This window comes from Crocuta crocuta, unplaced genomic scaffold (genome assembly GCF_008692635.1).
Source record: "Crocuta crocuta isolate KB4526 unplaced genomic scaffold, BGI_CrCroc_1.0 scaffold1, whole genome shotgun sequence".
In the NCBI taxonomy this organism is placed as follows: Eukaryota; Metazoa; Chordata; class Mammalia; order Carnivora; family Hyaenidae; genus Crocuta; species Crocuta crocuta.
The window spans coordinates 5,432,140-5,444,516 of NW_027527930.1; the positions used below are offsets into that span (position 1 = coordinate 5,432,140).

At 37.3% G+C, this 12,377-nt stretch overlaps 1 protein-coding gene across 1 annotated transcript in view; it reads left to right on the forward strand.

The window, feature by feature from the left end:
• LOC144220861 (alpha-fetoprotein-like) overlaps window positions 1-12,377 on the forward strand; it is a 51,361-nt gene that overhangs the window by 15,978 nt on the left and 23,006 nt on the right. The window contains exons 6-9 of the mRNA XM_077751216.1: window positions 1,080-1,177; window positions 2,628-2,757; window positions 10,003-10,217; window positions 11,709-11,841. Coding sequence (XP_077607342.1) covers window positions 1,080-1,177; window positions 2,628-2,757; window positions 10,003-10,217; window positions 11,709-11,841 — 576 coding nt within the window. The remainder of the gene's footprint in view (window positions 1-1,079; window positions 1,178-2,627; window positions 2,758-10,002; window positions 10,218-11,708; window positions 11,842-12,377) is intronic.

Genomic DNA, 12,377 nt, shown 5'->3' on the forward strand with positions numbered 1-12,377 from the left:
GTTAGTATTAGATTCTAAATGAGTACAATACAACAAAATAAGGACAAAAGTAATAATTACATGTGTAAGTAATTATAAAAATATAATTAGTTATATTTAATCATAATTATTAAATTAAATTATAATTATTGTGCCAGTTTTCTGGTTTGAATAGTGCCTTTGTATTTATTTTCTAACTTGTCCTTAAGACTAGCACTGTTAAGTACAGTTACCCAAAGTAAAAATAATCTATGGTCATTGTAATGTTTTAGGAAAAATATAGAATTATACTGAAATTTTATAATATTACTAATATGCCCACCAAACAGAGATACCAATTTTGATATATATCCTTTTATTCATTTATCCATTCACAGATTTTATTTTGTGCATTGTTGTGATCACACCAAATATACAGTTTGGATTGGAGATTTAAACATACCAACTTTTTATTAAAAGTAAACATTTTGTTAAAGTTCATATGCCATTATTTACCTTACCACCACTCTGTTGCTGAGACATTTTGTCGGTCTCCAAATTTTTGCTGTCATAACAAAACATGCATGTTCTCCTTTTTGCATAATTGTGTTTTTATTTATTTAGAAGAATTTATTTGCGATAGTTTCCAAAGTAAAAATCCTAGGATTAAAACCTGTGAACATATTTGAGGGGTGGGGGGTGGGGGGAGATTTCATTAATGTAAATTGCAAGACTGGAACATGTGTTTTACATAACCAGTAGGAGACATGTGCCAGATGACAGAGCTGATAACCTAAATAAAAACAAAATACAACCGTAAGACATTGTTGAAATTTACTCTAGTGCTCTCTGGACTTCTGTTTGCTCACTTTCTTGTCTTCTTTATATTCTAAAGATTTCAGGTTCTAAACAAGGGATCTCAGGGAAGTGAGATGCTATTTTATAAAACCAACCAATGAACCACCTTGTGCTTTTGCATTTGGTGTCTTTAAGATAAAACAATAAGGACTTTCTAATTTTGAGATACACAACTTTTGCTTTTCTTTCTTATTTACTAATGACAAGATTCACTTTTCCTGTTACTACCACATTTCTCTGATCAGTTGTTTTTCTAATTACAGTTAGAACCCATCAGGAAATACGTTAGAGAAATATCTTTGAGGCATCACCATTTATGTGAAATTGGGATTAAATTCAACCACAAAGTATCAAAAGCAGTGTAAGTTACTGATTGAGATATGTGAACCTTGTTGCTGTTCGATCACCCCATTTGATCAAACACATTTGAAAAATCATCTTTCTTTGATTCTTCGTTCTTTGTTTCTTTTCTCTTTTTTTTTCTTAAGTTTATTTATTTTTGAGAGAGAGAGAGAGCATGAGCAGAAAGAGGAGACACAGAATCTGAAGCAGGATCCAGGCTCTGGGCTGTCAGCACAGAGCCTGATGTGGGGCTTGAAATCATGAACTGTGAGATCATGACCTGAGCCAAAGTTGGACCCTTAACGGACTGAGCCACCCAGGCGCCCCATTCTGGTAAAAAAAAAAAAAATCATTTTTTAAATTTAATAATATCTTTCAATACAAACGTGGTTTCTTTCTCTATTCGGATGGTACCTGCCTATTCAATAGGGTGCATAAAGCTAGGCTTGAAACCGCATATTCCTCATCTGTCCTTTCTTCCATCTGCCTCAGATCCCTTAGTCTCTGCCCTAGTGCACAAAATATTCTTTACGCTCAGATGCAGGCACTTAATTGTTCTGCATGATAAAGGCTGGAAGGCAAAATGTATTCTTTGCTCTGGGAAGATAGGACAGATTTTGGCTCCAGTGTCTTGCAGAACAGAAAAATCTAGGGGCATCTGGGTGGCTCAGTCAGTTAAGTGTCAACTTTGGCTCAGGTCATGATCACAATCTGTCATTTCAAGCCCTGCATCAGGCTCTGTGCTGACAGTTCAGAGCCTGGAGCCTGCTTTGGATTCTGTGTCTCCCTCTCTGTCTGTCCCTCCCCTGCTCCCCCCTCTCTCTTTCTCTCTCTCTCTCTCAAAAATAAATAAAGTTAAAAGAAAAAAAGAACAAAAAAATCTAGTGATGTTTTTGGGGTGGGAATGGAAGAGAGTGGAGTGAGGAGAATTTGATGTTACTCCATGTGCCTCTTTCCTGGCCCAGATGTATCCTTCCTTACACTGCTTTCTTTCCCAATTTGGGACAGACTTGGGCTGCATGGAAGCTTAGTTCTCCTTATAAGGCAGGCTTTCCCTATTGCCAGGGAAATTTCAGGGATGCCACTCCGTTGTTCACAAGCACAGGCAAGGGAGACCCAAGACTCTTATAATTATTTTCTTTGTGATGAAGGATTTTACTTAGAAAGTTGGGTCAGATAAATTTCCAAATTACCCATCTAAGCAACTCATTTTCTTTAAGCAATAATTTAAATGATGAAAATGAGTATAGTTTGCATGACTATGAATTGAATGCTGTTTGTTTGGTGATTTAGATCTTTGCGTGGCTCTGAGTGCTATCATTGAAGAAACAAAGCATTTAAAACATACTCTCTTCATCCTACATTTGCAAATGTGTTTCTATTATTTTGGTTACTCAGTGACCTAGAACTAATTTTAGAAAGCATTGAACTCAAAATACGGTTTAAAATGCACTTCTTTTTCCTTTCAGGGAATTGGTTCTGCTGACTAAAAAACAACTGAAAGCTAACTTTTCTGAAATTGCCAATTTGGCTGTGGATGTTAAAAATCTGCATCAGAGCTGTTGTGAAGGAGACGTGGTAGCCTGCGTACTCGGCAGGGTGAGAGCCTCCCCTTTCCTAAAACTCACTTCAGCCTTTAAAAAAACATGCAATTCTTGGGCGCTTGGGTGGCCCAGTCATTAAGTATCTGACTTGGCTCAGGTCATGATCTCATGGTTCTTTTTTTTTTTTTAATTTTTTTTTAATGTTTTATTTATTTCTAGGAGAGAGAGAGAGACAGCGTGAGCAGGGGAGGGTCAGAGAGAGAGGGAGTCACAGACTGAAACAGGCTCCAGGCTCTGAGCTGGCAGTCAGCACAGAGCCCGACGCGGGGCTCGAACCCACGAACCGCGAGATCATGACCTAAGCGAAAGTCGGACGCTTAACCGACTAAGTCACCCAGGCGCCCCCATGATTTCATGGTTCTTGAGTTCGCGTCCCGCTTCAGGTAAAACATGAGCCCAACTTCGGGTGAGCCCCACTTCTCTCTCTCTTTCTCTCTCCTGCTCTCTCTCTACCCCTTGTGGGATTCTCTCTCTCTCTCTCTTCTCCCCCCTCTTGCTCACTTGCGCCCTCTCTTTCTCAAAAAAACCTTGCAGTTCGTGGGGAGCCTGGGTAGTTTAGTGCCTTAAGCCTCTGACTCTTGCTTTCAGCTCAGGACATGATCTCACAATTTATAGGTTGGAGCCCCTGTATAGGGGTTATCTCCCTCTCTCTTTGCCCCTCCCCCACTTGAAATACATAAATAAATCTTAATAAAATCCTTGCATTTCTTAAAGAAAGCTGACAGTGGTACATAACGAATCCTAAAAAGGAATTATAGTTTCTCAGTATTTCCAGTAGACTTACCAGTAGTATTTCTCCTCGTCTCTCTTCCCAGCTCAGGCAAGTATTTTTTTTTCTTCCTCCCTCCCCACTTCTTTTCTCCTTACGTCCCTCCTTCCCTCCCTCCCATCCTTTCTCCCTTACTTATCCTGTCTTCACTTTCTTCTGTTATTCTTTAATTTTTAGAGCTGACCTCCAATTTCCTTCCAAACAGGGATTATATTTTATTCACCTTTGAGTCTCAAACAAGTGCTGGAACTGCAGGCTCCCAGTACCCCAGCCACATCGGCCTGGAAGAGAAAGGAGGCTCCAGGACAGAGCTGTGGGCCTGGGGGCTGGGAGTTTGGACACCAGAGAACTCACGTGCCTCTTGTCCAAATGTAGTCTCTAACTGCCAACAACCTGATAAGGCTTTAGTAAATCACAAGCTGCAAGTCATGTTCCTGGTCATTCTGCAAATTAGAAAATTGATTAATCTTCATCATGATAAATAAAACCTAGGACTAATCTCATAATTTCATGGGGAAATCCATGACTCCTATGGGCAGGGGTCCCTACCCCAACTGGTTTAGTCCCCTTCCACAAAAGATTAAGGGATATTGGTAACAACTGAAATTAAAATAGAAAGTCATTGCAGAGACACTCAGTAGATCCCTAGGATTCTATGGCCTCAGCTGTTTACTTTGCTAGAATAGAGTTGGGGTTAGATGACAGCTTTTCTTTGGTAGCTATTGTGATCGTCAAATCAATGCCACATGCAGCCCTGCCACTGGGACAGGGGGCAGCTGCCACTGCCAAGTCCATCCTGGACACAGACAACATAATGCTGCTCTTGAGTTACTCTCTGTATGGCAACACTCTCAACTGGGGCTGGAAGAAACACTACCTGGGGCACCTGGGTGGCTCAGTCGGTTAACTGTCCGACTTTGGGTCTGGTCACGATCTCCTGGTTCATGAGTTCAAGCCCCGAGTCAGGCTCTGTGCTGACACCTCAGAGCCTGGAATCTGCTTCCAATTCTATGTCTCCCTTTCTGCTTTCCCCTCTCTCTTTCTTTCAAAAATAAATAAACATTAAAAAAAAAAAAAGAAAAGAAACACTACCCTGCAGACATAGAAGGAGACCTGGCTTTTCAGGACAGACTATGCAAATGTTATTTGCGGGATTAGGTGAATTTGGGGGGAAAGTAAAGAGAAATTGGGGGCCTGACAGAATCAATCATAATTAAAATAAAACAAACAAAATCTCTAATATCCTTTAACACATAATCCACACCTGCGCCAAACCTGTAACTCCGGAACAGCTCCATTTATAGCTGTTCACCATGTCAGGAATGCCAGAACAGTCTTGAATGATTTTGTTGTATTGGTTAGTGCTCACAAACAATGTGAAATAACCATGGGCTCCTCTGGTATTCCTGTCTTTGTCCAGACTTTCAGGGACACAGGTTTAAAGTTACTGGCTTACAAAAATATTGTTTACGTGTTAAAAGATTTTTCAGTCTATTTTAGAGATGGTTTTGTTTTTAATTAGGATGGATCTGAACATCAGTAAGTGTTCTTTTGTCTTCTTGGGATGATCATTTGATTTTCATTTAACTTCTTCATTGGTGAATCATATGAAAAGATTTCTTAATTTTAACTATCTTTAGATTGCTTATGTCAATCTCATTTTACTAGATTTATGTATTTGATACGGACATAATTTTCAGACTTCTGCATTTGTGTTTACATATGAGATTGATCTAGAACTTTCAGGTCTTGGCATTCAGTGATGCTAACTTGCAAAAATTGCATTGTTTTGCCTTTTGAAATTCCTGAAATAATATAATAGTGTTGAGACGTACCTATTTTGTGAAGATTTTTTTTAGTTTTTTTTTTTAATGTTTTATTTATTTCTGAGAGAGAGAGACAGCGTGAGCAGGGGAGGGCCAGAGAGAGAGGGAGACACAGAATCTGAAATGGGCTCCAGTTTCTGAGCTAGCCGTCAGCACAGAGCCCATTGCGGGGGTCAAAGCCACAAACTGTGAGATCATGACCTGAGCTGAAGTCAGACATCCAACCGACTGAGCCACCCAGACGCCCCTGTGAAGATTTGAAAGAACTTGTCCATGAGACTGGAGCAGAGACTGAGACAGAAACTGGTGTGACAGCTTTTCCATTTCCTTTGCTATAGATTTCTTTTAACATTTCTGAGTCAATCTTTATTGTTTATTAATTCTGCACTTGTGAATTACCTATTTGCCAAAATTTATTTGTAACCCCCAAGTCAATATTCACAGAACTTTCGTGGTCCTCTGCAGACCGGTGCACTCTCAGAGTAGTGGAGAATTTGAGTTGCCTCATGCTCACAGTCCCACAGAGGGGAAGGAATACGACAAGGCTCACCTTCTTGTTTTAGCTCTCATACTGTAAATAAGCTTCCTTCCTACAGTCTAGTGTCACATTTTCCACATTTTTGTGTGTTTCTTTGGTGAGTGATTTAGCTGTTTGAAGTGGCCCCCAAGCATAGTGCTGAAGTGCTATCTGGTGTTCCTAAACAAAAAAAAAACAAACATGATGTACTTTATGGAGAAGATAATGTGCTAGATGTATGAGTTCAATGTTAATAAATCAATAATATATTAAATATATTTTATTTATATATAAATAAATATATTTTTATTTATATTTAAATAATTTTTCTTTAACGTGTCTTTTTTTTAAATAATTTTTTTAAGTTTATTTATTTTGAGGGGAGAAAGGGCAGAGAGAGAGGGAGACAGAGAATCCCAAGCAGGCTTCATGCTGTCAGCACAGAGCCTGACGTGGGGCTCGAACCCATGAACTGTGAGATCATGACCTGAGGTGAAGTCGGACGCTTAACCAACTGAACCACCCAGGTGCCCTATAATATACGTTTTTTAAAAAAAGTTCCTTTATCAGCATTTTCTCATTTACCTATTAAGTTCTACATAATATTATTATTTGATAATTAAAAACATCAAATATGTAATAATACTTCCTTTTCTTCATGTATTTGTTTTCTCCTTTATTTAATTAGCTTTGAAAACATCCTATTTCATGTATCAATCTTTTCCAAGAGAAATTTCTCAAACTTATTGTTTCTAGTAGGTTTCTGCTTTTAATTTTACTCTCTCAGGTTTGTTTAGGTGCCTTTATCTCAGTTATTTGGGTTGACTTTTCAGATTTTTTTTGTACTTATTCTTTTTTAATAATTTTGTTAACAAGAATTATTTCAGTTGTACTATCATTTCCTTGATACACTCTATTCCACTAGAGGAAGGAAGGAAGGAAGGCAGGAAAGTACTTTAGCTCTTTCTCTCTCTTTCTTTCCCTGCCTTCCTCCCCCACCCTGTTTTTCTCTTTCTTTCCTTCTTTCCTCCTTCCTTCCTTCCTTCCTTCCTTCCTTTCTTTCTTTCTTTCTTTCTTTCTTTCTTTCTTTCTTTCTTTCTTTCTTTCTTTCTTTCTTTCTCTTTCCTCCTTCCTTCCTTCCTCCCTTCCTTCCTTCCTCCCTTCCTTCCTTCCTTCTTTAAAAAATTTCAATTCCAGTGTAGTGAACATATAGTGTTATATTAGTTTCAGGTATGCAATATCGTGTTTCAACAACTCTGTGTATTAGTCAGTACTCACCATGATAAGGGTACCCTTTCTACTGTTTATGTTTTTTTTGTATTGATCTAATTCTCTTTTTATTAGAGTATTTCTCCTAATGCTTTCAGGAATGGTGTATGGATTGTACACATTTAAATTGTATGTCCTAAAAAGCTTTTATTTTTATCAGTGCTTATTATATCATTCCATGATGCTTCACAACATCACACCAACTCAAAAAGCAAATAATCTTTATAGTAGATGTTTTAGTACTAAGTGATATCAGTTAGCAGGCCTTATCACACTATTATAGAACCCAGCCAATGTAATTCAATTTTACATTGTAAGGTTCTCTCTCTTTCTTTAATTTCAAGGCACTATTAGATCAACATTCTGGGATTATATAATAATTGCTATAGCACAAACTGAAAAAATGATGTCTTTGTGCCAGGCACTAATTTTAACCATTTCCTTTTTACTTAATAAACACGTTTTTTTTTTTTAGTACTTAATCTCTGCCAGGCTTGTTTTTTTGTTCCTAATAATTGCTAGACTGTTTACTTCCCACAACCGTAAGAAGTATTATTTTAACCCCATTTTATAGATGTGGAAATTGAGACATGAAGAGGCAAACTTACTTGCGTAGGTCACACAGTCAGGAAGTAGCAAAGTCAGATTAGAACTCAGGAAGTCTGACGTTAGAGCTGAAGCTGTCAACCACTGCACTGGTTTACTGTTCCAGTCAAATAAGTTCTCAGTCTTATTTATTATTTTTTCATAAGTGTGTCTAGAAGACAAGAAATGGTAGGAGAAGTTTTTCATCTACTTGGAATGCCTGTATTCTTATAGTTCCTTTCACCAATTTTCTTTCCCTCTTTAAAAATTGCTCTTGGCCCTTTCCTTTCTTATTTTACACATATAGTCCAAGATGGTTGTCCATCCAGCAAGAATTCATTCTCCTTTTCCATAACTTAGATGAGTTGCTGAGCCATGAACCACATTTTCTACCTTAAAACATCTTAACTCTTTGATGTCCCTTTTCAGCTATTCTTTTAAACCCTGTTAATTTCTCTTGAACATTAACTTCAGTAAATAATGCTAACACAGTGTCCTATATCCTTCTAGGTTCTTCATCCTCACCTCACCCTCTGCCTCGAATTTAATTATTGTTTATTAAAATCTTGTCAGTTCTACTCATCAGTAGCTCTTACATTTGCCCAATCATTCATTTGGTTTAAGCTCCATAATTTCTTTTTTTCTTTCTTTTTCCTTATAATTTTTCTCTCTTCCAAGATTTTATTTAAGTTCCAGTTAATGAACATACAGTATAATATTAGTTTCAGGTGTGTAGAATTTACATGCCAATGCTTATTACCAGGGCACTCCTTAATCCCCATCACCCATTTAACATATCTCCCTGCCCACCTCTCCTCTAGTAACACTCAATTTGTTCACTATAGTTAAGAGTTTATTTCTCAGTTTCCCTCTCTTTTTTCTCCCCTAGTTTTTCTGTTTCATTTTTTAAATTCCACATATGAGTGAAATTATATGGTATTGGTCTTTCTCAGATTGACTTACTTCGCTTAGCTTAATATGCTCTAGCTTATTACAAGTGGCAAGATTTGATTCTTATTTTTAAATTATTTATTTTTGACAGAGAGACAGAGACAGAGAGCATGGGGGAGGGACAGAGAGAGAGGGAGATATGAAGCAGGTTCTGCACTGACAGCAGAGAGCCTGATGTGGGGCTGGAACCCACAAACCACAGGATCATGACCTGAGCTGAAGTTGTACACTTAACTGACTGAGCCACCCAGGTGCCTCAATATTTCATTATTTTTTATGGTTGAATAATATTCCATTGTATACTTATACCAGGCTGTCTTTATTCATCTATTGATGGAGAGTTGAGCTACTTCCATATCTTGGCTACTATAAATAATGCTGCTATAAACATTGGGATGAATGTATACCTTTTAATTAATATTTTGGTATCCTTTGGGTAAATACCTCGTAGTGTAATTGCTGGGTCATAGGGTAGTTCTACTTTTAACTTTCTGAGGAACTTCCATACTATTTTCCAGAGTAAGCCCTGTCATTTCTCAACTACATTTTCTCAAAACCCCCCAAATATTCTATATATCATTTCTCAAATATGTCATATTTTCTCACTTCCAAGATTTTTATACATAAAGATGAATAATTTCAGAATATTATTCTTCTTTATTGCTTTCCAATTAAGTTTGTATGTTTTTCAAGTCCCAAATTGTTTAAGGTCTTCACTCTGACCTCCATCCAGTCTGGACTGCCAATCTTTTTTCTTCCAAAGCATCACATATGCACTTGTCTTACAACGTCTATTATACTGCATTTTGATTGTTATTTAATAATTTGACTCTCTAATTAGATTGTTTCTTAAGTGTAGAGATTAGTTTATTCATACACACATGCACATAATATTTGTGTCTATGTGTGTAAGTAAATACGTTAAATATGTAAGCATAATAGTAATATGGTAATATATATGGTAAATGACAGAGACAAAATGTTTTCTGAACTGGAATCCTAAAACAATAACAACCATAGCAGGACAATAAAACTCTTCTCTCATTTGTATTTTGTGGGGCTAACCAGGGACACTATTATTGTGTTTGTCTCCCTTTAAGTTCCTTAAGAGATGTTACAAAGAGCTTGTGACACTTGAGGAAGGTCAAATAGAGAAGCTCTCCTTATTAGAACAAGTCACTATAAATGGCCTTTTTGGTTTCTCAATTTGCCAAGAATAAAGCGATGCCAAGTTTTTCCCCTGGTTTTCTAGTAAGAACAATAAAAATAAATAAGTTCAGAATGAAGTCATAAAAAATAACTACTCTTTTTTATGTTTTATAGAGCCAGCTTATGAACTATATCTGTTCCAAACAGTCGATCCTATCCAGTAAAATCACTCCCTGCTGTGCCCTGCCCATGCCATTCCGAGGGGAATGCATTATCAACTCAGAAAATGATGACAAACCTGATCTTTCATCTCTGCCACTCAGCAGGTTTACAGAAGACCGATTTGTATGCAAACAATTCGTTGACAAGCAAGATGATTTCCTGCAAGAGTAATACATATATATATGTATATTTTTTTGGTAAAATCTTAGTAATGGAATACTAATTTATGCATTTTTGGGGAGGAAAGGTTGTAAACTTGAATGATGACAGGCTAGCCCATGATGTAAATGAGTGGTTATATGGGAACGGTGACTAAGAGGAGATACTCCGTGGAGTCTAAAGTTGACAGCTATTTGTACAGCTCCAGCCACCTGTTAGCATATGGGAATGCAGGCTTCAGGCGGCTGGGTCTACTGCATTTTGAAAGAAGCTGGAAGTTGCTTGAATTTTAAATGTTGGTGACCAATACAGGTATTTTTAAAAACACAGTGAGGGTCACGTGTTTGCAAGTTTTGTTCTAAGGGACTCATCTCTAAGGGCTTCAGATTGGTATACCTGGCCAGCTCTTCTGTTCTAATTAATTTAATACCTACTACCGAAGCCATGATGTGGCATTTAAAGATTAGAGAGATGGAATATTAACATCTCCAGTGTCCATTCAGAAATGCATATTAATTTGTGCAAGACAACCTGATTCCAATATGTAATATTAAAACAATGTTGCCGTGTGGTTGAAGTATTTCCAAAGTCACTTTGTGAAGCATTATTTGGAGCAACTAAACTCCAGCAAAGCGTAAGAGTTTGAATTTTCTTCAAAGTTCTTTGTAGAATGACTTTAGCTATATTTCCAAAATTACATTTGATATGTTGATATGGCTTATAAAAGTAAATGTCACTGCCTGAAACTACTCATACCTAAACTTGCATTTGGTCCTGGAAAAGTCGATAGGCTCAAGTTCCTAGTGGAAATCACATTAAACTATGAATTGGGACACCAGAGTTCCAAGTCTAACTTTGTCATGCATAAGCTTTGGAATGTAGGTCAAGCCACTTAATTTCCTCAGGCTCTAGTGTTCCAGCTGTAAACTGAGGTGGATGGATAAGATCGCTTCAAGGTTGCCTCCTGTGATTCTGTGATTCCTTTGTAAATATCCTAGAGTCCAAATTTCTCTTTCTTGTAACACAGAAGAATGTGTAGATTATGCTTGGACTACTCAAGCTTGAACGTTTCTCTGGACAAGAGGGGAAGATGGTGATTTCATACCTAGCTGGCACTTTCTTTCAAAAACATTCTAATAGTTATAAAACCTAGCCTCAAAGATGATTGAGAAAAATGTACTCTCATCTAGACATTTGAAATTAATTTCTCATAAAAGTTCCTGAGCCAGGAACCCATCAGCCAATCAGATTGTTTTAGCTTCAGATTCTGAATCTGACACCCTGTCCTGTGTGAGTTTGGAAAAATCACATTATATTATTGATTTGGTTTCCTTATCTCAAAATGAAGTCAGTAAAACCTCTCTGCCATTCTCCCAAGGTTTCCAAATACCTAAAATCAGTTAAAATATTGAATAAATTTTACAATCCTAATTGGCTTTTGAAAGAAAACTCATGACTTCTGAACTTTACTGTTTATCATCTGTTTCATATGGATACAGGTTTCTTTATGAATATTCAAGAAGACATTCAGAATTGGCACTTTCTGTGATTTTAAGAGTGGATACAGTATATCAAAATTTATTGGGAAAATGCTGTAAATTAGAAAATCCTCTGGAATGCTATAGCCATGGGGTAAATTCCTTCTAATTTTTTAACTTGTTACTCATAAGGGATTACAAATATGGGAAAAATTCCAGTGCTGTTAGTGGTGCCTTATTTTGTAAAATGATTGTGTGTATTCTTGTTAATTGCAAGCACCGAACAAGGAATATGATTTTCATCTAAACCAAAGGCCACATCGTCAGACTGTAGCAATTCCCTATATGAGTCACTGTCTTGTACATTCTGTGCTTTATGCAAACTTCTCTGTGCAATCTCCTCCTTTAATGAGTGTCTCCGGAGTACAGTAGCCAGTAGCAGGAAAGCACAATGTATTAGGGTATGGGAAGGCTGATAGTTTCTTTCCACTAAGCAATCCTGGAAATTGTCCCTATTTCAGGCCAAATCATGCTGTTTACAGGCAGTAGCTCTGTTATGCATTTGACATGAAAGAAGCAAGTAGCCTTACAAATCTGACCAGATGATCACTTATCCATGGGTTACAGGGGGCCAAATGGTTCTGGCTTTTGTTATTCTAAGCAATGGCTTACATGTTTACAGAGGGTGGG